Source organism: Equus quagga, chromosome 19 (genome assembly GCF_021613505.1).
Source record: "Equus quagga isolate Etosha38 chromosome 19, UCLA_HA_Equagga_1.0, whole genome shotgun sequence".
NCBI lineage: Eukaryota > Metazoa > Chordata > Mammalia > Perissodactyla > Equidae > Equus > Equus quagga.
In genome coordinates, this window is record NC_060285.1 from 15,594,495 (window position 1) to 15,618,640 (window position 24,146).

The window sequence follows — 24,146 nt, forward strand, 5'->3', positions numbered from 1 at the left end:
TCTTAGGAGCTTTTGTATTTCTGTGATACCAATTGTAACATCTCTTTCATTTCTTACTTTGCGTCGTCTTTTTTCCCTTACTGAGTCTAGTTAAAGGTTTGTCAATTTCGTTTACCTTTCCAAAAAACCAGCTCTTGGTTTAGTTTTTTCTGTCTCTATTTTATTTAAACCACTCTGGTCTATCTTTCTTTTTGCTAACTTTGGGCTTTGTTGTTCTTTTTCTAGTCCCTTGACGTGTAAAGTTAGGTCGTCTATTTGAGGTCTTATTTCTTGATGCAGGTATTTATTGCTGTGAAGAACTGCTCTTGCTGCAACCCATAAGTTTTAGTATGTTGCATTTCCATTTTCATTTGTCTCAAGGTATTTTTTTTCTTTTGACTTCTTCTTTGACCTAGTGGTTGTTCAGAAGCATGTTGTTTAATCTCCACATATTTGTGAATTTTCCAGTTTTCTTCTTGTAATTGACTTTTAATTTCATACCATAGTGGTTTGAAAAGATGCTTGATATAATTTCAGTCCTAGTAAAGTAAGACTTGTTCTGTGGTGTAACATGACTTTTCCATGTGTGCTTGTAATCTCTTGGTTTTGGATGTAATGTTCTGTATGTCTGTTAAGTCCATCTAGTCTAACGTGTCATTTAAGGCCAGTGTTTCCTTATTGATTTTGTCTGAATGATCTATCCGTTGATGAAAGTGAGGTATTATCGTATTGCTCTCTCCCTCTTTAGGTCTGTTAACATTTGCTTTATATATTTAGTGCTCCTACTTTTGGTGCATAAAATTTACAAATGTTATATTCTCTTGTTGGATTGACCTCGTTATCATTATGTAATACCTCTTTTCTTTGATAACAGTGAATACCATGCTAGGGGAAAAAAAGGCATGCGACTTTTAACACTGAAAAGACTTCTAAACCATGAACATTAGGACAGTGCAGTTCTGGGGCACCTGCCTCTGTTTGTGGCCTACTGTGCCACAAATCTTGGCCAAATCACAATCTTTCCAGGCCTAGGTTTACCCATCTTTCAAGATTACAGGATTTTCTTCTTTTAAAATTCGATAAGTTTCTTCAATTCTATAAATTACTACTTGTTTTATAAACTTAGGTTGCCTGTGACACAGATGGCATATTTAAGGAATTTTTAGAAACCTTTTTTATTATCCTTTCCAAGAAATGCAACAGGAGCTCTCTATACCACACACTCAAAAGGTGAGCACAAAGACCAGCCCTGTTTGTGCTGCCACCATAGCTGCAGAGAGGAATGTCAGGCAGTATTTTGTTTGAGTCACTGCATGGCTGTAGCTACACATGGAACATTTCTAGGCAGCTTTTTAAAACAGTTACAGTAACAAAACAGGAAATGTATGATCTTCTTTAAGACTCCATTGGTATGTCTGAGCTCCTGCTCCCAAAAGGGCCACAAATAGATGAATTTCTTGTACTGCCGAGAACAAGCCTCTCTCGTCTTCCAAATGCTTCATTTACTAAAACACAAATAAATAGTTAAGAAACTACCAGATCAGAGAATTAAGAGACTAAAATGTAGAAATGACCAATGAGGTTCTCTACCCTGGGGTGGAATTTTATGAACATATATTTAAAGCTTTATAAATAGGAAAGTAAGTAACCAACTCAGAAGTCCAAGTTAATGTTCTGAATGAGGTTATGTTTTAAACTGACTCACTTTTTTTGGGTACTTTCTTTACCTTGTCCTGGATTTATCTAATCCACCTTGATAACAGGTGTCCCATCCCTTCCCTTATTCTGTGACTCCATCCTTCCCTTATTCTACTTCTGTTTCCTATTTTCTTTCTTTCATCTTTCTCTGTATCATGACCAGCAGAGAACTTTTTTGGATTTAGGACCCTTTTTCTACATGGGAGGTAAGATTCAGGAATCAGATAGTGGGACTATATCCTCCATGTTCGTAGGACCAACCAGACTACCTCAAAATAATAAATAAGCAGCCAGACTCCCTTGAGGGAGGGGACTGGCCTCAGTACAGCTGGATTCTGTTGAGAAAAGGCAGATTTATTGACACTGGGAACTGAGAAGGGGAGGGCTGTTCATGCTGTCTTTCCTTTCAGCTTTCCCATAAGATCTTTCCATTTTAAAATTCAAATTTTATCAAAGATATTTTAAAGTGTGAAGACCAAATTTGTGAACATGAACATTTCCAAATTACACTTGATCTTGTCTACTTCCTAAGCAGACTACAGCACAGGGTGAACACTGGATCCACCTGTGCTATCTACCTGATGTATTCAAGCCACACGTTCTGTGTTAGCCCTTACAGAAGTCATTCAGAGAGCAGGAAATTAAGATCCTTACCTGAAGAGACTGTGCTTATATCCCAGACCCGAAGCCCTTCCTTCTGACCCCCAAAGGCATAAATAAATGGCAAATCAGGGCAACAGGAAGAACAGAAGAGAACACCCTGGGGAGAATAGAATAGAAAGTCAGTGATTTCAGTCTTTATAGAGCACCCTAATCGTGATCTCACTTCTGTCTACAAGAACCTATGATTTGAATGGTTACGCAAAACCAACTCCCCAGTATCTCTGAAGCCTCCAGCAAAGGCAGTTCAGTTAAGTTGGAAGGAATATCAGCACAATGGACGTCCTGTAAGGAGTCTGCACGCTCTGACCACTCAGGCCTCTCATCTCCATTATCATCCTATTAAGGCTTTCCTAATAAATCTAATCTGCTAAGTATTCCTAGAAACTTTAATTCTCCTTTTAAAGCAATGATGATGATAACAGAGATCACTATTAAGTCATTTTTTAAACTTTTTTTTGAGGAAGATTAGCCGAGAGCTAACATTTGCTGCCAATCCTCCTCCTTTTGCTGAGGAAGACTGGCCCTGAGCTAACATCCGTGTCCATCTTCCTCCACTTTATATGTGGGATGCCTGCCACAGCATGGCTTGATGTGCAGTGTGTAGGTCCACACCCCGGATCCAAAGTGGCGAACCCCAGGCCACTGTAGCAGAGCACACGAACTTAACCGCTGCACCACTGGGCCGGCCCCTTAAACTTTTCTTTTTTAACATTTACATTTTTAGTACTAGATAACACATATGCACTATAGAAAATATAAACAAATATAAAAATCACTCAGCAAGATAAGCAGTGTTGATGTTTTGGATTATGGTCTTCTAGATTTAAATATGAGCACTTAAGCATTTAGATACAAGCATGAGATGGTACTATAAAAACTGCCTGTGCAACCTGCCTTTCTAAATATTCACGCACACACCACTGTAAACAGCTGTGCAATCTTCTCTGTAATGTACATAACTCAGTGCCTAGCATACACTCGGTGCTCAATAAATATCTGCTGAATGAATGAATTTTAGTTATTTCTAAATTATTTGCTACTATAATCAGCTTCAGTACAGTTAGAACTAGTCATGCAAAGAGGTAGTGATAGATAAACTGACCCCAACAGCTAGAGTCCTAAAGGTTCAAGATTTCCTGGGATGGCCCTGATTTTAGGGTAAAGAAATGTGGCCATTCCACTTGTGTCCTAGAAAACCCTCCCCCCATCCTTGTTGTTCTTACCAAGCAACTGTTAATTATGTGAATTGGAAAAGGAACCAGATAGTCATTGATTTCCCCCAAAACTGTCCTAAGTCTTAAAACACCCCCCAAATTTGACTAAGCTCACAATTAACTTCCCAACAAATCCATATCTTTTAATGCAATCATGTCTAGACAAAGACAAACAATACAGGTCAGAAACAGAAAACAGAGAACAAAGGTGCTCAGGGAGATTCTTACCATTTTCATGTCCCTGGAGTGAACCAGACTCGGCCTGTCTCCTAGTATGTCCCAGATCTTCACATACTTGTCTGCTGATGCCGTCACCAGACAGCCCTTGATCTGACTGCTTAGATCAAGACCTAAAGGCAGGTAAGATTGGTTCAGAGATTCTCACTTTGAAATACAGATTTACTTCATCAGAAGTTAATAGAAACGCAACACTATTCTTGCTCACCAGAGATTTCATCATTGTGTGCATTAAGTGTAAAAATTGGCTTATCTGAACGTGCATCCAAATTGTATACAAAGCCGTCATCCGTACTGGCCTGGAAAGAGTAAAAGACAGGCAAGGTGACACTAGACGACAGTATTTAGCAATGGGTAAAGAGTATAAGTCACAGTGAAAAGCAGCTCTATACCTGACTTATCTGAGGAGCTATTCAAAATGTACTTGCGGATGAGCCGCCTCTGACACGTCTGTTAGGCAGCTGGCTATGAGTGTGAAGCTTTGGCAGTGGTATGCACCGGGGTTAGAGATGTGGAAGCAGAGATGGTAGTGACTCCGGGGGAACAGAGGGGACGTGCCCTGGGAGTGCAGAATCAAAAGAGCAGTGTGTTGAGGGCCGAGGTCTGGAGAGCATGGCCACTTAAGGCACAGGGTGAGGAAGGGCTCACAGAAGAAAGAATCAAAGATGGAGAAGGGATGATGAAGAATGTCACGGAAGCCAGGAAACAGGGCTTCTGAAGAAAGGCGTAATGAACGACGTCAGTGTTTGGGCAGAGATTCAATCAGATGAGGACTGAAAGGCAGATTACAGTGGTTGTTAGATGTTCAAGAAAGGGAGAGGAAATAAAGATATTAGAAGACAGACCTAGTCGAGAGAGAGAGAGAGACTTGAGCCTTTAAACAGGCTGAGAGCAACAGCCAGTACAGGAAAAAGGGAGGGAACAATGACAACCGATGCAGTGGTGAAGGCTGGGCTGCGGACGTGGACAAAAATAGGAGACGAGGGGTCTCTGCATGTGAGACTGGAGGGCAGGAGGGACACCGTTTTATTGTGGTTACTCCCTATTTCCCTACATATTTGTGATTTTAGTACCGAGGACCGTTGGTTAGCAAATAACCTCAGGGAATAGAGCCAAGTGCAACACAACATCCAAAGACAACTGAGCCTTCACTCCTGATAACTGTAAAGTGGAAGCCGGCATGAGGCAGCTCGGCTGGAATCGCACGCACGTCTGTGCAGAGCTAGGGCAGGAGTTCTCAGAGTCAGGGCAGGAACGTGATTAAAACTGTCCATGTATTTGAAGAAAGCTGTTTTTTAAAGAACTCTTTCCTTTAATTAAACTCTTTCCTTTAATTAAAAAGCACTACATATTTACATTAGGACAATTAGGAAATCACAATTTCTTTAATTAATCTTTCCTTCTGGATGAAAGCTGAGATTGTATTTCTCCATGGACTGAAACATCAGTGGAATCTTTGGGTGCTGCATGGAAAACTGTCATCCTACAGACATTAAGGGTATTTACAGAAAAATCTTTTACTTTTCTCCTACTGGGAGATAGTGCTATATTAACTAAATATGCTACCATTCTCATTACTGGAGCTGCATTTAAGTATTAGGATTTAAATAAAAGGATATCTTCTTGGGCTGATTTAACCATTAAAAAAACATCAAAAGAATATTAACCATACTTAATATTTCAAATACATACTAACAAAATGATCAAAATCAATAACTAAAATAAAATGTGGCAGACTTTGGAATGGTTGGAATTAGCAAAATCATTTACATGTTTTTCATCATGTATAAAATCATTTTACATGTATTTTTTGTGGCTGATCCATTGTTCTTGTTAAAAATACTTTTTTTACCCTAAAATTCAAATATGGACATCACACTGTTAGTACAGAAAAAGAGACTCTTTTTAGAAACTCTCGCTATAATGGAATTAAAGAAGGTAAGTCCTTAGTAACCTGGATTAGCAAAATAATACTATGCATAGTCTTACCAGAAAATGACACGGTGAAAAGTGATTCCAGGTCACTCTCTCGATCTGCCCACTGAACCGCCACATTCGATGGCTGTCCTCGGGGCTGCGGCAGTCAAACAAAGCCACTGACCTGGACACATTCAGACAAAGCTCAAGTTTTAAGAGTTCAGTTCTCCTATAGGCTTTAAGTTTATAACGAAATGGTAAGAAAACAATGCTGTGAAGTCAAGATCCAATTATTTAAAGCCTATTTTAAGGGTCTAAAATAAAGAGGAAAAGATGAGTTGATTTCCACAAATTAGGGACTCTGATCCTGTCACTTGAAGGCACTGGTGGCTCTGGATGTCACAGTGGTCTTGACCTTCTCCAGGCAGAATCCTCCACTGATAAGATGCATCCTCTCTATTTCCAAAAGACCAGGACAATTTCTAATTTCTCCTTTCCCGGCAGTGCTCAGAGCCAGAAAACCCAAGTCTTGGCCACACTTACTCTCTACCAGCAGGTTACTGTGTTGGACGAACCAGTGGATACACTTTCGTAATTTAGCATGAATTCCATCTAAAAATGTAAACATATCACTCTTTGTACACCCATGACTGGAACCCCCCGTGCTGGACGGTAGTGGGCCCAATTCTTCACCTCTGCCTACATCCACGCTGTCAGTGAGGTGGGAGTTCTTCCCATAAAGAAAGAGTTCATCTCCCCCCCCCCGTGTGATCTGTTTGGGCCAAGAGAAGAAGACAGAAAGGCACTAGTTCTGAGCTTACATCGCGAGAGGGCTTCGTAACTGCGTGAGCTTCTGACATCGCCATGACAACATGTGTGGGCTAGCCCACTGCTCCTAGGAGGATGTGAGACATGAGGAGAGCCAAGTCGCCTTGGCCCAGCCTGAACAAGCCAAGATCAGCAGAGCTACCAGTTGAATCCAGCCTAGATTAGCTCACTCTTGCAGAGGCACAAGAAATAAATGTTTCTTGTTTTAAGTCACTGATTTGGGATGGCCTGTTTCACAGCAAGGTGAATTCATACACCCTCTAAAAATCAAAGCAGTTGCTAGTTAGGAACTATATTATGACAGACCCACATTATCTTGCAGACTGAAAGGACCAGAGTTGAAAAGGACAAAAATAAAAATTTCAACACATAGGCGCCTCAGTAACATAGTCTGTCTGAGCATAAAGTGATACTTTTTGAATTAGTTCAAGAGGATAAAAACAGCAGCAATAATTCCTGAAATGCTTTCTTACTTATCATATGATCCAGAAATCAGAGTCTGTGCTTCAAACGGATGAAACTGCAGAGTCTGGACCTAAAAGGAGGAAACATAAATGAACAGATCTATGTTTGTTTGGTTTTGGTAAAACTGCCTAATATTTGGTGAGAATCAATTTGGCAGTGTTCCTATAAATTTTTCCCTTTGAAACTTAGTAGTATTTAAAGAAACATAAAGTGTACTGCATAATCAGAAGGACAAAACCTATTTCTGAATATATGATGCATCATTCCCCAAAATGTGTTTGGCATAATACACATGTCCCTCATGTGTTAAAATATATTCACAGGAAAAAGAGGAGGGGTCAAACTTCTCCAGGAAGCTTCACACGCCGCAGAAGTCCCACAGCGTGCGTTGGCACGTTAGATCCCCGAGTTCGATGAGAATGGATCTGTTACGTTCTTTCACTCTATTTGGTGACTGACACCCCCTTTCCCTTTTTAGGAGCCTCTGTCAACAGGTTACAAAGCACTAAGGGTCCTAATCACTTCAGTTTTCTGCACCCATTTTTGTATCTCTATGATGGGTAATTACAACGATCACATAAAACTCTGTGCAGATCCAGTGAGAGCATGTCAAAGCACTTTGTAATTCGCAAAGAGCCGTATAGAAATGTTTGTGATTATTTGCAGCCAATATTTGTGCCATATTTTTAGAATCCTTTTTATCCACTAAATCACCATACCTTGTCTGTGTGTACGGCAAGGCTCGCTGCTGGTTTCCCCAAGGACATGTCCCACAGAATTACAGTGTTGTCAGCTGATGCGCTTGCCAGCACATTTCTGAGAACGGGAGGAAACAAGTCAGGTAATCTTGTAAAAACCAAAAGCATTACTTGTGAGAGTTCCAATTACAACAGCATCAAAAAGAACACTTAGAAATAAATTTGACAAAAGCAATTTAAGACACATTGAAAACTATAAAAGACTGTTAACAGAAAGAGTATCTAAATGAATGGAAAGATAGCCCACGTCCAGGCATTGGAAGACAAATGTTAAAACAGACACACTGCCATCTACAGAGCAGTCTACAGATCCAAGCAGTCCCAGCTGACTCTTGCCGAAAACTGACAAGCTGGTTTTAAAATTTATATGGAAAGGCAAGGAACCCAGAACAGCCAAATTAATCTTGAAAAAGAAGAGCAAAGTTGGAAAGTTCACAGCTCCTGATTCCAAAACTGACTGAAAAGTTACAGTAACCATAACAATGTGGTCCTGGCATAAGGATTAAGAGAATAAAATTTATGGTCACTGGTTTTTAACAAGGGCACTAAGATTATCCATTGTTCAATGGAGAAAAGAACAGTATTTTCAACAAATGGTTCAGGGATAACTGGATATCCTCATGCAGAAGAACGAAATTAGATCCGTACCTTGCACTATACAAAAAAAGTAATTCAAAATAGATAGCAGACCTCCTAAACGTAAGAGCTAAAAGTCTAAAACTCTCAGAGGAAAACAAGTATAAATCTTCATGACACTGGGTTAGACAATGGTTTCTTACATATGACACCAAAGCATAAACAAAAAAAGAAACAGATAAATTGGACAATCATCAACATGAAAAACTTTCATGTTGCAACTGACCATAAAGAAAGTGAAAAGACAACCCACAGAATGGGAGGAAGTATTTGTAAATCATGTATCTGATAGAGGATTTGTATCTAGAATATATAAAAGACAGATAACTCAATTAGAAGATGGGCAGAGGATCTGAACAGATTTTTCTCCAAAGAAGATATACAAATGGGCAATGAGCATGTGAAAAGAACTCAACCTCATCAGTCATTAGGGAAATGAAAATCAAAAAATGGGCTACCACTTCATAGTCATAGGATGGCTACAATAAAAAAGACAATCACAAGTGTAAGATGTAGAGAAACTGGGACCCTCCTCCATTCCTGATGGGAATGTAAATGGTACAGACTACTGTGTGATCTAGCAATTACACTCTTAATACCTAAGAAAATGAAAACGTATGCCAATGCATACACTTCTTCATGAATGTTCACAACAGCATTATTCGTAATAGACAAAAGGCAAAAAAACCCCAAATGTCCGTTAACTAGTGAATAGATATACAAATGTGGTATATCCATACAGGGGGATATTATTCTGCAATAAAAAAGAATGATGCACTGATACATGCTACAACATGGATGGACCTTGAAAACATTATGCTAGGGGCCAGCCCAGTGGCGCAGCAGTTAACTGCACATGTTCCGCTTCAGCGGCCTGGGGTTCACCAGTTCGGATCCTGGTGCGGACATGGCACTGCTTGACGAGCCATCCTGTGGTAGGCATCCCACATATAAAGTAGAGGAAGATGGGCACAGATATTAGCTCAGGACCAGTCTTCCTCAAAAAAAGAGGAGGATTGGCAGCAGATGTCAGCTCAGGGCTGATCTTCCACCAAAAAGAAAAGAAAACATTACGCTAAGCGACAGACGTCAGACACAGAGGGCCACATATTGTATGATTTCATTTCTAGCAAATCTCCCAAATAGGCAAATTCAGAGACTGAAAGTAGATCAGTGGCTGCCAGGGGCTGGAGGGACAGGAGGACGAGGAGTGACTGCTCATAGGCGTGGAGTGCTTTCTGGATTGGTGAAAATGTTACAGAATTAGAGAATGGTGACAGTTGCACAACTTTGTGAATATACTAAAAACCAGTGAGTTGTACACTTTAAAAGAGTGAATTTTAGGGGCCGGCCCCGTGGCCAAGTGGTTAGGTTTGCGCGCTCCACTGCGGCAGCCCAGGGTTTCGCTGGTTCGAATCCTGGGTGCAGACATGGCACTGCTCATCAGACCATGCTGAGGCGATGTCCCACATGCCACAACTAGAAGGACTCACAACTAAAAATACACAACTATGTACCAGGGGGCTTTGGGAGAAAAAGGAAAAATAAACTCTTTTAAAAAAATGAATTTTATATGTGAATTTATATCTCAACTTTTTTTTTTTAAAAGCATTAAATGCTATTAACAGGAAAAAACCAGTATGCCTACCTCTTAGGGATTAAGTGCCAAAACTGTAGTTCTACCACAGAACACAGGCTTTCAAGCCAGGAAACCTGAAATGGGTGCTTGGTGCTGCCACGTACTAGCTGTAAGACTTAAAATTTGTCAGTCACACTTCTTTGCCTGCTGATGAGAAGGATACAACCAACCTCCAAGGGCTGCTATGCAGGTACCTGGCTGAGTGAGCGGAGCATAGCAGGCCCCTGGCAAACGTCAGCTGCCTGCCTTTTCTCCCTGTAAAGATACAGACACGTACTCCTGACACTGGAACTCATTCTTCAACATCCAGCTTTAAAACAGCTTGACACAGAATCAAGTCATTAGTGACGGTAAGGTCTTTGTTCAGAAAACCAACATACTGTTAAGATAAAATGTTGACAGGTTCATTTTTGGATACTATTTCCTCAAGAAGTTATGTCCATTATATGAACTACTTTCAGTTTCATAACTCACGTTTCAATGAGACATGCAAGGGCTCTTAGGAGGATCACGTCTGTTCAGATCATGCTGGCTTTCTTCTATTCAGTGAATTTCAAAGCTTCTACCATTTAGTTCCATATACAGGTTATAATGTTTCAACTCCTGGGCATTTCACGGATTAAGTGTTCATTTAAATTCCCAATAACTAGTTTATTTATATACAATGCCTGCCAACAGCAAAAAGTTAAAATTTCATAGTATTTTTTTTTTTCTTATAAATTTGGCAACTCCATTGAGTTTATTTCCTCTTTTATATCTGTTCTTTTCTCATAGTGTTGGTGCCTTTCGTTGTCGTTGACCTAAAAGAGCAGCTTGTACACATCTCCATGGAGTCTGGTAGTTCTGTACCACCAAGATGGCCCATTGCCCACTATAATGGTTCGGTAGCTGGTTTTCTTTTCTTTTTTTTTTAAAGATTTTATTTTTTTCCTTTTTCTCCCCAAAGCCCCCCAGTACATAGTTGTATATTCTTCGTTGTGGGTCCTTCTAGTTGTGGCATGTGGGACACTGCCTCAGTGTGGTTTGATGAGCAGTGCCATGTCCGTGCCCAGGATTAGAACCAACGAAACACTGGGCCGCCTGCAGCGGAGCGCGCGAACTTAACCACTCGGCCACGGGGTCAGCCCCTCATAGTACATTTTTCATCCTAGTCATTCCAAAAACATCTGAGATTCCTCCCACATTAAAGTTCTCATTGTATGAGGCTTAAGAATGAAAACATTAAAAAAACCCCAAAAAACTTCTGAACACTACACCAAGAAGAGCACTCCAACAAGAGTAGGAATCAGCAGAGGACATGTATTTTGTTACTGGGACCATTTTACCAGAAATCAAGGTCCTCACTTGTAACAATGTCAACAGGTTATTCCTCACCATAATCCTAAATTCTATGCACCAGAGTATGGGAAGTATTTTAAGTAGCATTCTGCATCTTTTCAGGAAAGAAAGGAGAAAGGAGAACCAGGGTCTAAAATAAGATTGAGAAAGAAGAGTTAAGGAACAAAGAATGTGTGGCATTGAAGTCAAAGAGATGTGGCTGCAGAGGGGGCAGGAAAGGAGTACAGGGGCTGCTAAGTGTCTAAATGGAGCTAGGGAAGTGTGGCCGGGGAAAGGAACTCATGAACCAGCTGGAATACTGATAAGGGGCTGGAACGAACTTTCAGTTACTCAGAGTAACAGTTGCTATATGAGAAGAATTTAGCACATGTGATTACTGTGACAGTGAGGAAGAGCGGTTCCTAAAAACCTGGGACACTTATTATTCGATCTCATTCATCTGCCCATTAGTCAGGACCAGGCCCAATTCAGACAAAGCCCAAACACCTGCCTATAGCCTGGCAGCATCTGCGTCACCTGGGAAACTTAAAAAAACAAAACAAAAAGAAAAACACACCACATATTCCTGTTAGTCCCAGAAACAAAACGCATGTCCTCTGCTAATTCATACTCTTGTTGGAGTGCTCTTCTTGGTGTAGTGCTCAGAAGGTTTTTGGGGTTTTTTTTTTTTTTTTAAATGTTTTCATTCTTAAGCCTCATACAATGAGAACTTTAATGTGGAAGGAATCTCAGATGTTTTTGGAATGACTAGGATGAAAAATGTACTAGGAAATTTTAACTTTTTGCTGTTGGCAGGCATTGTATATAAATAAACTAGTTATTGGGAATTTAAATGAACATTTAATCTATGAAATGCCAAGGAGTTGAGACATTATGACCTATATATAGGACTAAATGGTGGAAGCTTTGAAATTCACTGAGTAGGAAAAAAGCTGGCATGATCTGAAGTGCTCACGATCTACTACTCAATCCTGGGAGATTAGAGCCCAGGTACTTTAAAGGTTACCCAGTAGATTCCGATTTGCAGCTAAGTTTGGAAAATACTAACCTAAACCACTTTCCCAGGTCCATTTCCCCACACTGTTGTAACTCTGAAGAGGTTTGAACACAAACAAGACCACAGGAAATCCTTTGGTAAGCTAGCACTCTGGGATTCTCCTCAGGACGCTCACAATCACCAAGTGTCCAGTGTGATGGAAATGCTAAGAAAATGTGCGTTGGGTATCCAGTTTGTTCTTACTCCTCAAATAAGTTGTACTTTACCTAATGCTTACCTTTTTTGCCTTAGTAGCCCCTCAAACCAAATATGCTATCAGGAAAATGGCCTTTTTGGGTAACTACTGTTTAAAGATAAGTATAAAGAATATGTGGACGACACATGCAAAAGAATCAAGTTGAACCTTTACCTTACACTGTATACAAAATTAACTCAAAATGATCAAAAACCTAAACTTCAGAGCTAGACTATAAAACTCTTGGGGGAAAAGCTTCATGCCGATAGATTTGGCAGGGATTTCTTGGATATAACACAAAGCACAGGCAACAAAAGAAAACAGAAACTAGACCACATCAAAATTAAAATTTTTGTGCAAAGGACACTATCAACAGTTAAAGGCAACCCACTGAATGGGGAAAATACTTGCAAAGCATAAATCTGATAAGGGATTAATTAGCAGGATATATAAAGAACTCCTACGACTCAACTACAACAAAAACAACCCAATTCAAAAATGGGCAAAGGACTTGAAAGACATTTCTCCAAAGAAGATATACAAAAGGCCAGTAAGCTCTTGAAAAGATGCTCAACATCACTATTCATTACGGAAATGCCAATCAAAACTACAATGAGATACCACTTCACACCCATGAGGATGACTATTATTGGAATAAAACTACAAAACCCAAAAGTAACAAGTGTTGGCTAGAATGTGGAGAAATCGGAACCCTTGTGCACTGCCAGCGGGAATGTAAACTGGTGCAGCTGCTACAGAAGACAGTATGGCGGTTCCTCAAAAAGGTAATTACAGTCAATCTCTTTGACTTCAATGCCACACATTCTTTGTTCCTTAACTCTTCTTTCTCAATCTTATTTTAGACCCTGGTTCTCCTTTCTCCTTTCTTTCCTGAAAAGATGCAGAATGTTACTTAAAATACTTCCCATACTCTGGTGCATGGAATTTAGGATTATGGTGAGGAATAACCTGTTGACATTGTTACAAGTGAGGACCTTGATTTCTAGTAAAATGGTCCCAGTAACAAAATGCATGTCCTCTGCTGATTCCTACTCTTGTTGGAGTGCTCTTCTTGGCGTTGTGTTCAGAAGTTTTTTGGGGTTTTTTTAATGTTTTCATTCTTAAGCCTCATACAATGAGAACTTTAATGTGGGAGGAAAAGGTAAAAATAGAATCACCATATGATCCAGCAATTCCACTTTCAGGTATATACACAAAAGAACTGAAAGCACGGGCTCTAACAGATACTTGCATATCCATGTTATTCATTCACAGCTATGTGGATAATAATAGCATTATTCACAACATCCAAGAGGTGGAAGCGACCTAAGTGTCCACTGACAGATACATAAACAAAATATGGTATATACATACAACAGAATATCATTCAGCCACATGCTACAACATGGATGAACCTTGTGCTAAGTGAAATAAGCCAGTCACAAAAGGACAAATACTGTATGATTCCACTTATATGAGGGACCTGGAGGAGTCAACTCACAGAGACGGAAAGTAGAATGGTGGTTACTAGGGCCCGTGTGGATTGGGGAGTTATTGTTTAATGGGTACACCGTTTCAGTTTTGGACGATAAAAAAAGTTCTGCAGTTTGATGGTGGCGACGGTTGCACAACAATGTGCAACAATGTCCACTCAACTGTACTCTTAAACGGGTTAAAATGGTAAATTTTAAGTTATGTATATTTCACAATTAAATAAAAAATATGTGGATGAGATTTTGTGAAAATTGAAAAGTGAGAAAAATGTCTTCCATGAAGAAACACAATTCTCCTGCACCTCTGGCACTGCAGGACAGTTTTTTTCCAGTGATGTTGGAGAGAAGGGCACTCGGTCACCAAATGTAATGAGCACCTAGCAAGCCAAGAGCTGGCAGGTGATGTAGGGGATGCCAGGTGACAGACAGCCGAGCTCCTGCCTTCAAGCAGCGTATGCTGGAGGAAGGGAAAATAAGACACACACACAAAGACCCACAGTGCACAACACGGAGAGACAGGGGTCGGCAGGAGGTAAAATCACAATGGTTACGGTCTTTAACAATCCTTCAAATGTTAGTGCTTACTACCTGATCAGCTTATTCCAAGAAAGGTCCAGGACTGCATCAGTATGCCCTTCTGCTGAGGAACTCTGTAATAATTGTTTGATTTTAATTACTTTTTGTATTAAAATCTCCCTCCCAAAATAAAATCGTATGTTAATTTGAAAGATTCTTTAAATATTAAGATTATTGTCTTGATCTAAGCAAACTTGAAGACCCAGAGAAAGAAACAACTTGTCCCCGTCACTTTAGATTCATGGTGAATATTTTCTGCAGGGAAGAAAACTAGAGTAGCTCTTAATCCAGGTGTGGTAATTCTATAAATACCAATCCCCCTCACATTTAAGTTTAAAAAGCTACAGGAATTAAAACACAGATATTCAGAATTCAACGTACTAAAGGCTAAATAGAAATTTTTTTAAAGCTCAAAACTAGTATATCAGAGTGAATAGCTACTATGTATAAAGGAGAATTATAACCTGAGTAATTTGTTTTGGTAAGGATGAATAAGGTGCCAACGGAGCTTTATGCAATCAGAAATCACTTTTTCCTTGAATGGCTTTTCAAAGCTAGGAACTACAGTAGCTTCATTAACTACCCCTCCTGTTCCACCGAAAGTGTCTAGTTGAAAAAGCCGATGTTCCCCCAGCCCTAGTAAGCTTATTTCTGTTTGTCATTTGAGTTTAAATATCTGTTGACTTGTTTACCTTCTTTCCTTTCTTTTTCCTCTTCTTTGATAGCTTGCTTCCAAGGGTGAAGACTGGCTCCAGCGAGTCCACTATATCAAGGTCCCACACCTCAATGACAGGGGTCATGTTCCCCACAGCAATATAATTTCCTACAGGAGGAAATGACGTATTTACGATTTTAAAAAAGTAACTTCCAATGAAATACATCACACCGTAGATTAACTGAGTAATGGCTTAGAGCAATTTCTCTCAAACTTTCCTACGTGTGTACATCATCTGAGTGTTGTTAAAATGCAGATTCTGTTTCAGGTCTTGGGTGGGGCCCCAAGTCTGCACTTCTAACCAGCTGCCAGGTGATGCCAATGCTGTGCTGCTGGTCCCCAGAGTGCAGTTGGAGTGATGGGGGCTCAGTCTCTCAGCCGGAAAGTCCTCACGTAGGTAATGAGAACAAAACCACCTTCTGCCCTCACACCCTGTTGCGAGGGTGAGGATGTGAGCAGATCATGAGTGTGTACAAGCTTTGCAAATGAGATATAAGCTAAGAGTATTATTAGTTTCTACCCTCATTAAGAAGTAGGACAGGGGCAACTAGTAGTGTGCAGCTGGGGCTAAAAAGACTAACTTGAGAATCTAATTCTCTCTTCATTTTGGTTTTACTTGATGTTTTCTGAAAGAGGTCATGCCACTAAACTCTACCTGGTAACACAGACACATCACGCCATTTTATACCAGGTTTTTATGAGACCTGCACACGGTTCTGCAGCCCCCAAAATGCTTTCAGGCTGTCCTTCTGCCGACAGTGGAGCAGCTGCCTCTTTAGCCTATCTAAAGTCTGGAGACAGACCCCAAACAACTAAGTGATTGCATTCTAAAAACTATATAACTATAACTTAAAATAACTAACTTCATAAAACATCAATAATCCTGAAAATATTCACACAGAATACATAACGTATGAGGCTAGGAAAAACACAAAGGACTAGGAACCACTGAGCAATCTGAAGTTTTCTAATTACCAGTAGAATCATCTGGGCTAGGATCAAAGTTGAGCCATTCCACACTCAGAGGGTATGCAGACAACAGTATATCATGGTGTACGTAGAAAGAATCTTCTTCTTGATTATAAACTGGAAAGATCAGGAAAAGAGACTTTACTCCATCAGAGTAAGAAATCACATCGCACTCAAAAGAACAGATTCTCCCTATTAAATTTACGGGAGCCACACGCTTAAAGTGAGACAAACTTGATGACATTAAAAGGAAAACGCAAAGTTGATACCACTAGGTAGAAATTGTGCATGTCTACTACAGTCCCATCAGCTGGTGTGCCCCAAAAGGAACTAGGAACACTGACAGAGAGCTGACATCTGCTTGGAGACTCCACCGCATGTTCCCAGGCTGAAGTGCTCCTATCTTCTGGTTCACTCCTTACAAAAAACAACTGCTCATAAGGTCTCCATCAGGAGAACTTCAATATTATTTTATCTTTTAGAGGTCTCTTTGGTTCTAAGTCAGGAAGAACAAACAGAAAACAGCACTGGAGAGAAATAACTCATATTTAGAAATATAAATGCTTGTCAAAAATGACTTAATATTTAGAAAAAGTTTATGAAGACCAACAACAAATAAAGCTCTTGAGAACATTCTTTTGGAATATGGCAACTAAAAGAATTATCTTTTTATCATTCACAGTTATAATAGTAAAGAGCTAAAATATTGTTAAAATCAATGACTAAAAAGTCTTTAAAAAATTATACAGTGAAACACTGATAAAATAGAGCCCAAATAATCAGAAATTTCCCCCCAATATGCTTTTTATTAGAAAGAAGCAATGATAAGATGAGCTAAGGGTTTCTTTAATTCTTCAGCCCTCTGCGTCTGGATAGATCCTGGGATCAGGAGACTCCATGTAATGTTTGAGCACAGTGATTCACATCTCACTGATCACTGTACAATGAGAATGCACGTCAGAACGGCTTGCTTGTGATCCTGCAAGAACCTCAACCATGGTCAATGTACTCAGCTTCCATTTTAAATAAAATGATGACAATACTTTAAAACAATGTTCTTTTAACCATGTCAGATCAACGTTCAGATCAGCTTTAGAATGCAATTTTGAAATTATACTTGAATACAGATATGCCGGATAACTTCGAGATTCACACCAAATAAAATATATCTTTAATGACCCAACTTAAAAGGAAGTAGGAATATAATGCTTTACTTTACTTTCTCAACTCCTCTCTGATACTAAATTCAAAGGAATGACTACAAGTTCTCATATAAGAATATATAAAAATCAATCATGACAAACTGTAATGAGTTTCAATTTTTGAAATTTGAATCGGTCTTTTAAAAATTTCACCAAAATGGTTTTCATTTGAAATACGTAAAAAATTCAGGGGCTGGCCTGGTGGCGCAGTGGTTAAGTTCGCATATTCTTCTTTGGCAGCCTGGGGTTTGCAGGTTCGAATCATGAGTGCAAATCTATGCACCGCTTGTCAAGCCATGCTGTGGCAGGCATCCCACATATAAAGTAGAGGAAGACGGGCACAGATGTTAGCTCAGGGCCAGTCTTCCTCAGCAAAAAGAGGAGGATTGGCAACATATGTTAGCTCAGGGCTAATCTTCCTCCAAAAAAAAAAGTTCAAAGATAGGAGAATAACTTCACATTGAAGTATGCTATTAAAAGCCTTTTTGATTTTAAAAATAGATCACAATGGGCCATAGGATTAAAACAGCCTTGTCTATGGGCTTCCTGTAGGCAGCCTTGAAGACCTGAAGAGTTACAGAAATCCAAGCCAATAAACAGAATGAGCGACAAAGTAACCCAGAGGATGCCAATAAACATTCAACCTAAAGGTTTTAATTTTCAAACTTTGCAAGTGTGTTTCCCATAATAAAAGGCTTTAGCCTAAAATCTTTTTACAGCTTCAAAATTTTCAGACAGGCGAACAGAAGACTGTTGACGAAGGGGAGTGTCTCGGCAAGGAAGGACGGGCCTCAGGATGTGTGCGCAGAGGGAGAGGCAGGAAAACAAGGGAAAACCTGGACGCAGGATATTCCAGACATTTCGAAGCTCTATTTTTAAGAACACAGTCATTCAAATAATGTTTGCTGAATTAATAAATATCAACATTAAAACATATCTGATTTAAAAACTCAAATAAAAAAGAAAACTTCCGATCAACGCCTGCTTCAGATTGAAAGCATTCACCTCTGGCTTTGGTGCAAACATTCTCTGAGCTGGGAAAGCTGACCAAGATGTTTTGGTTCCAAAAGAGAAATGTGGCCCTCTGTGCTGAATTTTCATGAAAATACAATGTTTTGCAAAAGGGGAAATATTTGAGATGACTGTGAAAAAAGCAGGATAAAATCTCAACTATTGAGTATCATCTTCGCCACATAAAAAAAGGCAGCCAGAAGAGACGGGAGTAAAAACCCAGGGTAACAAGTCACCTCAGGGGAATGGGACTGTCATTTTTCCTCCAATTTTCTTCATAGTTTTACTTCTAGGTTTTCTCTAATAGAGGGAAAAGTGAAAAACTGGCAAAAATGTTTAAGATTAAAAACCCCTATTAGAACGTTCCAGGAGACCTATTTCCATAAATAAAGTCAGGCAGCAAAGTGACCAAGACTACAGATGCCCAGGCACAATAATCAGGAAATCTGTAGGCTGGTAACCAACTTAAATGAGAGACAGCAGGATCTGGTGCCTAAAAATTCCTAATAGTAACTATTATGGATATTATTTTAATATCACTTAAAGAGAGAACATTTTAGTAAGGGATGTATTTCACTCACCATGCACCTCTAAGTTGCACTGGTCCTGTTCAGCTCTGCCACAGACTATGAGATTGTCACTGGGCTTAATCAAGAAATCATCACGTTCATACTGCTCCTGAGTGGAGAGAAAAAACGTCATTAACTAGAAGCAGACGTCTGGTAAGGCTTTTCAGACACTTAAGGAGCACAATGAGAAAAGCTATGTAAATATTTACCGTATCTTTCAGAGTCACATAAGGATCTTGATCATTACTCCCATAGACTGTAAGGCCCAAGAGAGATTCACCAAGAGTTTCAGTATCTACAAGAATTCATAAATTGAAATGAGTAAGTCATTTGACAGAAGCTTTTTTTTCTAAGGCATCCCATCTTTAGACTTAGATCTATTTCATAACTAATTGTGGATCATCCATAGTTGGGAAAGGAAATAGTGGGGGGTAATAAACAGAAGTTTAAAAGCCATTTATATTTGACCTTGGAATGGATATCTGATAGTCTTGGAATTCACAATCTTCCAAGGAAACTCCCTTTTAGGAAATATTAGAACTCTGCTCAGATTCTCTTGCTTGCTCTTTGTAATCATTCAGAAGTGCCACAGGGAGGTGGCTTTGAGGACCTGGAAATAAAATTACCCTAAAACACTGGAATCAACACAATAAATAAGGGTTGCCCGGTCAAATAAAACTGAAAAGTGATGGGTTTCACAAAGTTAAACAGGTTTCTCTACTGCAAGATTTTTTAGAACAGTTGATGTGCTAATAACTTGCCTTATGAATCTGAAACAGGGTATTATATGCCTTTTTTACTAAACTTACTTGAAAATAGACTTCTCTTATGACACATCTGCAAGGGTGACAGAGAGTAATAATGAGTAACAAAAAACTCAGGAAAAGGAAAATACTCCTAATTGTTAGGGGAAGCTACTTTAAAGAGTCGGGATTAATAGGTCTTAAACATTTGATAGGCAACAGAGAAGAGAATTTCTACTGGATGAGAGAGCACCAATAATCTGCAGGGTGTGCAGAATATTAAAAAGCTGCGGCTGAAGGCCATTTCTCCTGGCTGGGTTAACCCTTCCTTTCTCTGTATTCCCATGGCACTCTGTCCTAGCAGGACAGTAGCAAGGTGAGGGGCCCACAACCCAGAGTCCCATGGAAAACACTATCCTCGGCAGCTAATGAAGTACACCAAGAACGACGAAGGTTTTAGAGCCAGAGAGTGCTCCAAACTCAGCTCCATATTCACCAGCCATGTGACACTGGCAAAGTGAGTCCATCTTTCTAAGCCTCAGTTTTCTCTTCTGTAAAACGGAGGTAATAATTCCTCTCTCATTATTGCGCATAAAGAAAAATGAGTTATAGATTATTATACTCATTACTTGTAATAAAATATACTTTTTTTTTTTTTTTTTAGATCTTGAGATTAGTGGGTTAGAGTTTATTTTCTAAACTAGTTTAGGAAATGTTCTGTCTGCTCAAGCCTTGAGCCAGATTATTTGACCGACATAAAGGACAATAAAATCTCAGAGTAAAGCTTTGGAACACTAGAAGCATGATCTCATGCACTGAGTTTGGGATTAAAAACCAGCAGAAGTGAGTGAATTCTAACCTGGGTCGCCCTCCTCATCGTATTTATCTAAGTCGTACTCAGCCAGCTCATCCTCATCCAGCGTCCTGTCGTCCTCTGGGTCGCCATCCTCCAGGGGCTCCCTTGGTCGTGCCTGGGTACGTGCACTCTGCATGCCATCTTCTGAAGGATCACCTGCCTCCTCTTCATCACTGCCACCTTCTTCTCTATGTAAACAAAGGAAAATAAGTCACCCAAAGGGCACCATTCAATAACAAGACCGCCTTGTCGTCGTTATTTAAGACTTGCATTTCTTCCGGACTTTACTACAGACATCAACATTCCTAAACTTACTGTAATTTTTCCTTTGCTTCAGCAATGAGACGTTTTACTTCTTCTTTACTTAGCTCTACCTATGAGAGAGCAAACATGCCATTATGATATATTTAAGGAAATCATTAGAAGTCTTTAAATTAAAAAGCAGTTTGCAAACTAATGTAAAATACAACTTCAAGCGACATCATTAGAATCAAATTATCAGTCCACACTCTCTAAATTTAACGTAAAGGGAGTTTTACAGGTCCTTACAATTAAGATCCCTTCCCACCTGAAACTGTTCAAAAATCATGTTCAGTCTACTCTACCTCTCTCCAGCCTCTTCAGAAAAGACTGACTTGTGTCGGGGCCCATCTCATTTTCTTCCAATTCCTCTGACTCCTTCTGGGCCACTTCTCTCCATCTTCCCTGTGGGTATTCCTAAACAGACCCACCCTTGCCTTGGTCCTCTGCTCTTTCCCCTGTTACCACTGCCAAGAATTCCCTCACCAGGGTGTCACTTCCTTGCAAAGCTCATTCATTCTCAAGACTAAAACTACCACCTCTGAACTGATTACTCCAGACTTTCCCTTCTCTAGCCCTACTCTGCAGTTCCATTTCTTCCAGCTGCCTAGAAGACTCTCTACTGGGCATCCTCTTCAAAACTGAAGTCACTCTCTTTACTTCAAAACGGGCATTCCCTCACCTAATCAATGCTTTGGTACCTTTAAAAACACCCCTATCACTACTAAACTGTCAGCTCCTGGAAAACAGACACCGACCTGTCATTGGGCTCGGCCCACAGGAGGGAGGCCTGCTGACTGATGAGGAGTGAATCAATCACCCAGTTTGTACTAAAATGCCTCCAGAAATATGGAAATCCTCTTGAGCGCTGACCTTCCACTGTTGGACACCTCCAGAAACTAAAGGTTCTTAAGTTTAATTAAAAGATACTTATTTTCTAGTTTCTCTTATTGGTCTGAGTTTCCTTTCTGGGATTTCAGTCTAAATCCAATCTCTTCTTCCTATAAACTCTTCAAGCAATGGTTCCCAAGCTTGTCTGCATATTAGAATCACCTGGGGGATCTTTAAAAAAATTTCAGGCTACACTCCAGGCCAATTAACCACAATACTCGGGAGTAGGCGCAGGCATCAGTAGTTTCTGAAGTGCCCCAAGTGATTCCAATGTGTAGAAACGTCTGGAAATCACTTTCCTCAAGAATTTTAAAGGCTGTACGTCCCTTTTTAATAACAGCTGTTATCTCCTTCAATCATTTTAAATAATTTTCTGTTCCTATTCTATCAATATGCATTGAGTGCCTACTGTGAGCCAACCACCAGAGAAAACTCACAAATGAAACAGCGTGTGCCCCGGTGGAATTTACATTTACTGCGCTATTCTAATCCCTCATTCCTGTTAACCTCATGAGGGAGCCCCTCACCGTTCCTATCACCTTCTTATCTCTGTCATCACCGGCCCAGTTACATTCAAATCAAACTTCCCCACCCCCTCACTTCTTTCACGGCATCTATTCCCACCGACAAATCACATAACCACGTGAGGACTCCGTACAGGCAGGGGCCTTTTCTGTTTCGTTCATGCCTAGCCCAGCACCCTGAACAATGCCTGGCGTGCAGAAAGCACTTCAGACGTACCTGTTGAATAACTTAAGTAATCTTCATCTCTGCTACAGGACTCTCTCCAACTCTTGTAGGTTTTCCCCTCATAATCTGTCACATTTACCTCTCATCCTCAACTGTCCCATCAACATCTCCCTTGAATTACCGCAGGAAATCCCTCAATCAGCTCCCAGCCTCAGGACAGTGTAGCCCCCACATCAGTCTTCCTACACTACAGCTTTCATCCAGTTTACTCCTCCCAGCACCGCGCAGAGGAGCGGAAAGTGAAGTTTTCACCTCTGTGCTCCCTTTTCCCGTTATGCCTGGAGACGCACTGGGGGGTGGTGAAGCTATGGTGTCGTCAAGGAGGCTTTTGGGTGTATTTCCCACTCCGAGCAACACCCGGCCCCCTTCCAGCTGTGTACGTATCTGGGGCTGGGCTTGGGGGAAGGGGCAGTGAGGAGGCGCAGCCCCTGACTCCCCAGCCCCCGGAGACCCAGACCCTCGGAGCCGCAGCCCGATCACGACCATCAGGCCACAGCTGGCCTCACCCCCGCCAGTCACAGCAGGCAGGCCAGGGCCGCGCGTTCCAGGTCCAGGTCTCCCAGGCCGGATGACCGAGGATGCTGCAGGAGAAGCCGCTCCCCCTCCTCCGAGCGACCAGGCCTCACCTTGTCTGGCGTCTCCTTGGCCACGCCACAGCGGACCCAGGCCACGCACGTCACCTGGCGGCTGCGGTTCATGGTCCTCAGCTCAAGGACGCCTCACGCCACCGACTCGACGCAGCAGGACTGGGACGCCCGCGCCCTCCGGCCAGCACGCTCGGAGCGTCCAAAGGGCTGCCGCCGGGGCAGAGCGCAGGCGCGGGTTCCGGTTCCTGCGGCTTCGGCGCCCGCTCTGACGTCATCCGAAGGCGCCGAAAGGGAAGCGGGCGGGGAAAGAGTTGTAAGCGGAAGCAGCCGGGAGAGGAATCCACGTGCGACTGACTGTGCTCCGTGGGGTGGCATGAATCGGGTTTTCAGGACTGGCTCGCTTGTGATGGTGTCTGTCGGGCTTCGTGGAGCCAATAAGTAAAAGAAATAAAATGAGAATTGTAGGGATCTGTCAGGGGCAAATTTCCACCCACCCTTATTTTGCCATAGACTTCAAGCTGACGAATGGTAGCGATTTGTGGTGGTTTTTTTTTTTTTTTAAAGCCTTCTCCAAAACGAATTTGTCATTTAAGGAGATACCATCGCCTTTTCATTTAATTACGTTATTGGATGTTACTTTCTCACCTTAAAACATTTGGCACTACTATATAGTGCCAATTTTAAGTGCCTTTTATAAACGTGGTTATTTCTTAATGCTGTGTGGGAGGTCTTAGTCCCATTGTACACATGGGGAAACAATAATTATCTTTCCCAGGGTCACACAGCTAGTAAGTGGTGTAGCTAGGATATGAACCCAGGCAGTGTAACTCCAGATCCTGGATATAATCTACTGTGACATGCTTTTCAGCTAAGGTCAGAG

General features: G+C 40.8%; 1 protein-coding gene across 1 annotated transcript; it reads right to left on the reverse strand.

Moving 5' to 3' along the window:
• Positions 1 to 1,124: 1,124 nt before the first annotated feature.
• On the reverse strand, positions 1,125 to 23,506 carry PWP1 (PWP1 homolog, endonuclein). The gene is made up of 15 exons (XM_046646597.1): positions 23,306 to 23,506; positions 21,054 to 21,112; positions 20,742 to 20,926; positions 19,349 to 19,434; positions 19,152 to 19,248; positions 16,364 to 16,474; positions 15,366 to 15,496; positions 14,686 to 14,747; positions 7,721 to 7,817; positions 7,010 to 7,071; positions 5,781 to 5,892; positions 4,000 to 4,090; positions 3,783 to 3,904; positions 2,332 to 2,437; positions 1,125 to 1,484 (listed from the first exon to the last, which is right to left on the reverse strand). The coding sequence occupies exons 1-15, from the start codon at positions 23,375 to 23,377 to the stop codon at positions 1,375 to 1,377; spliced, it is 1,503 nt and encodes a 500-aa protein (XP_046502553.1). The 5' UTR covers positions 23,378 to 23,506; the 3' UTR covers positions 1,125 to 1,374.
• Between the last annotated feature and the right edge of the window lie 640 nt (positions 23,507 to 24,146).

What these genes read in the sequence shown, in the direction of transcription:
- PWP1 (XM_046646597.1), bottom strand. Translation starts at nt 23,377, where the DNA reads ATGAACCGCAGCCGCCAGGTGACGTGCGTGGCCTGGGTCCGCTGTGGC. An exon ending in GTGCAACTTAGAGGTGCATG is followed by an intron (nt 16,475 to 19,151) that starts GTGAGTGAAATA and finishes TGATCTTTCCAG; the next exon opens with TTTATAATCAAGAAGAAGAT. An exon ending in TAGCCCAGATGATTCTACTG is followed by an intron (nt 15,497 to 16,363) that starts GTAATTAGAAAA and finishes TTCCTCCTGTAG; the next exon opens with GAAATTATATTGCTGTGGGG.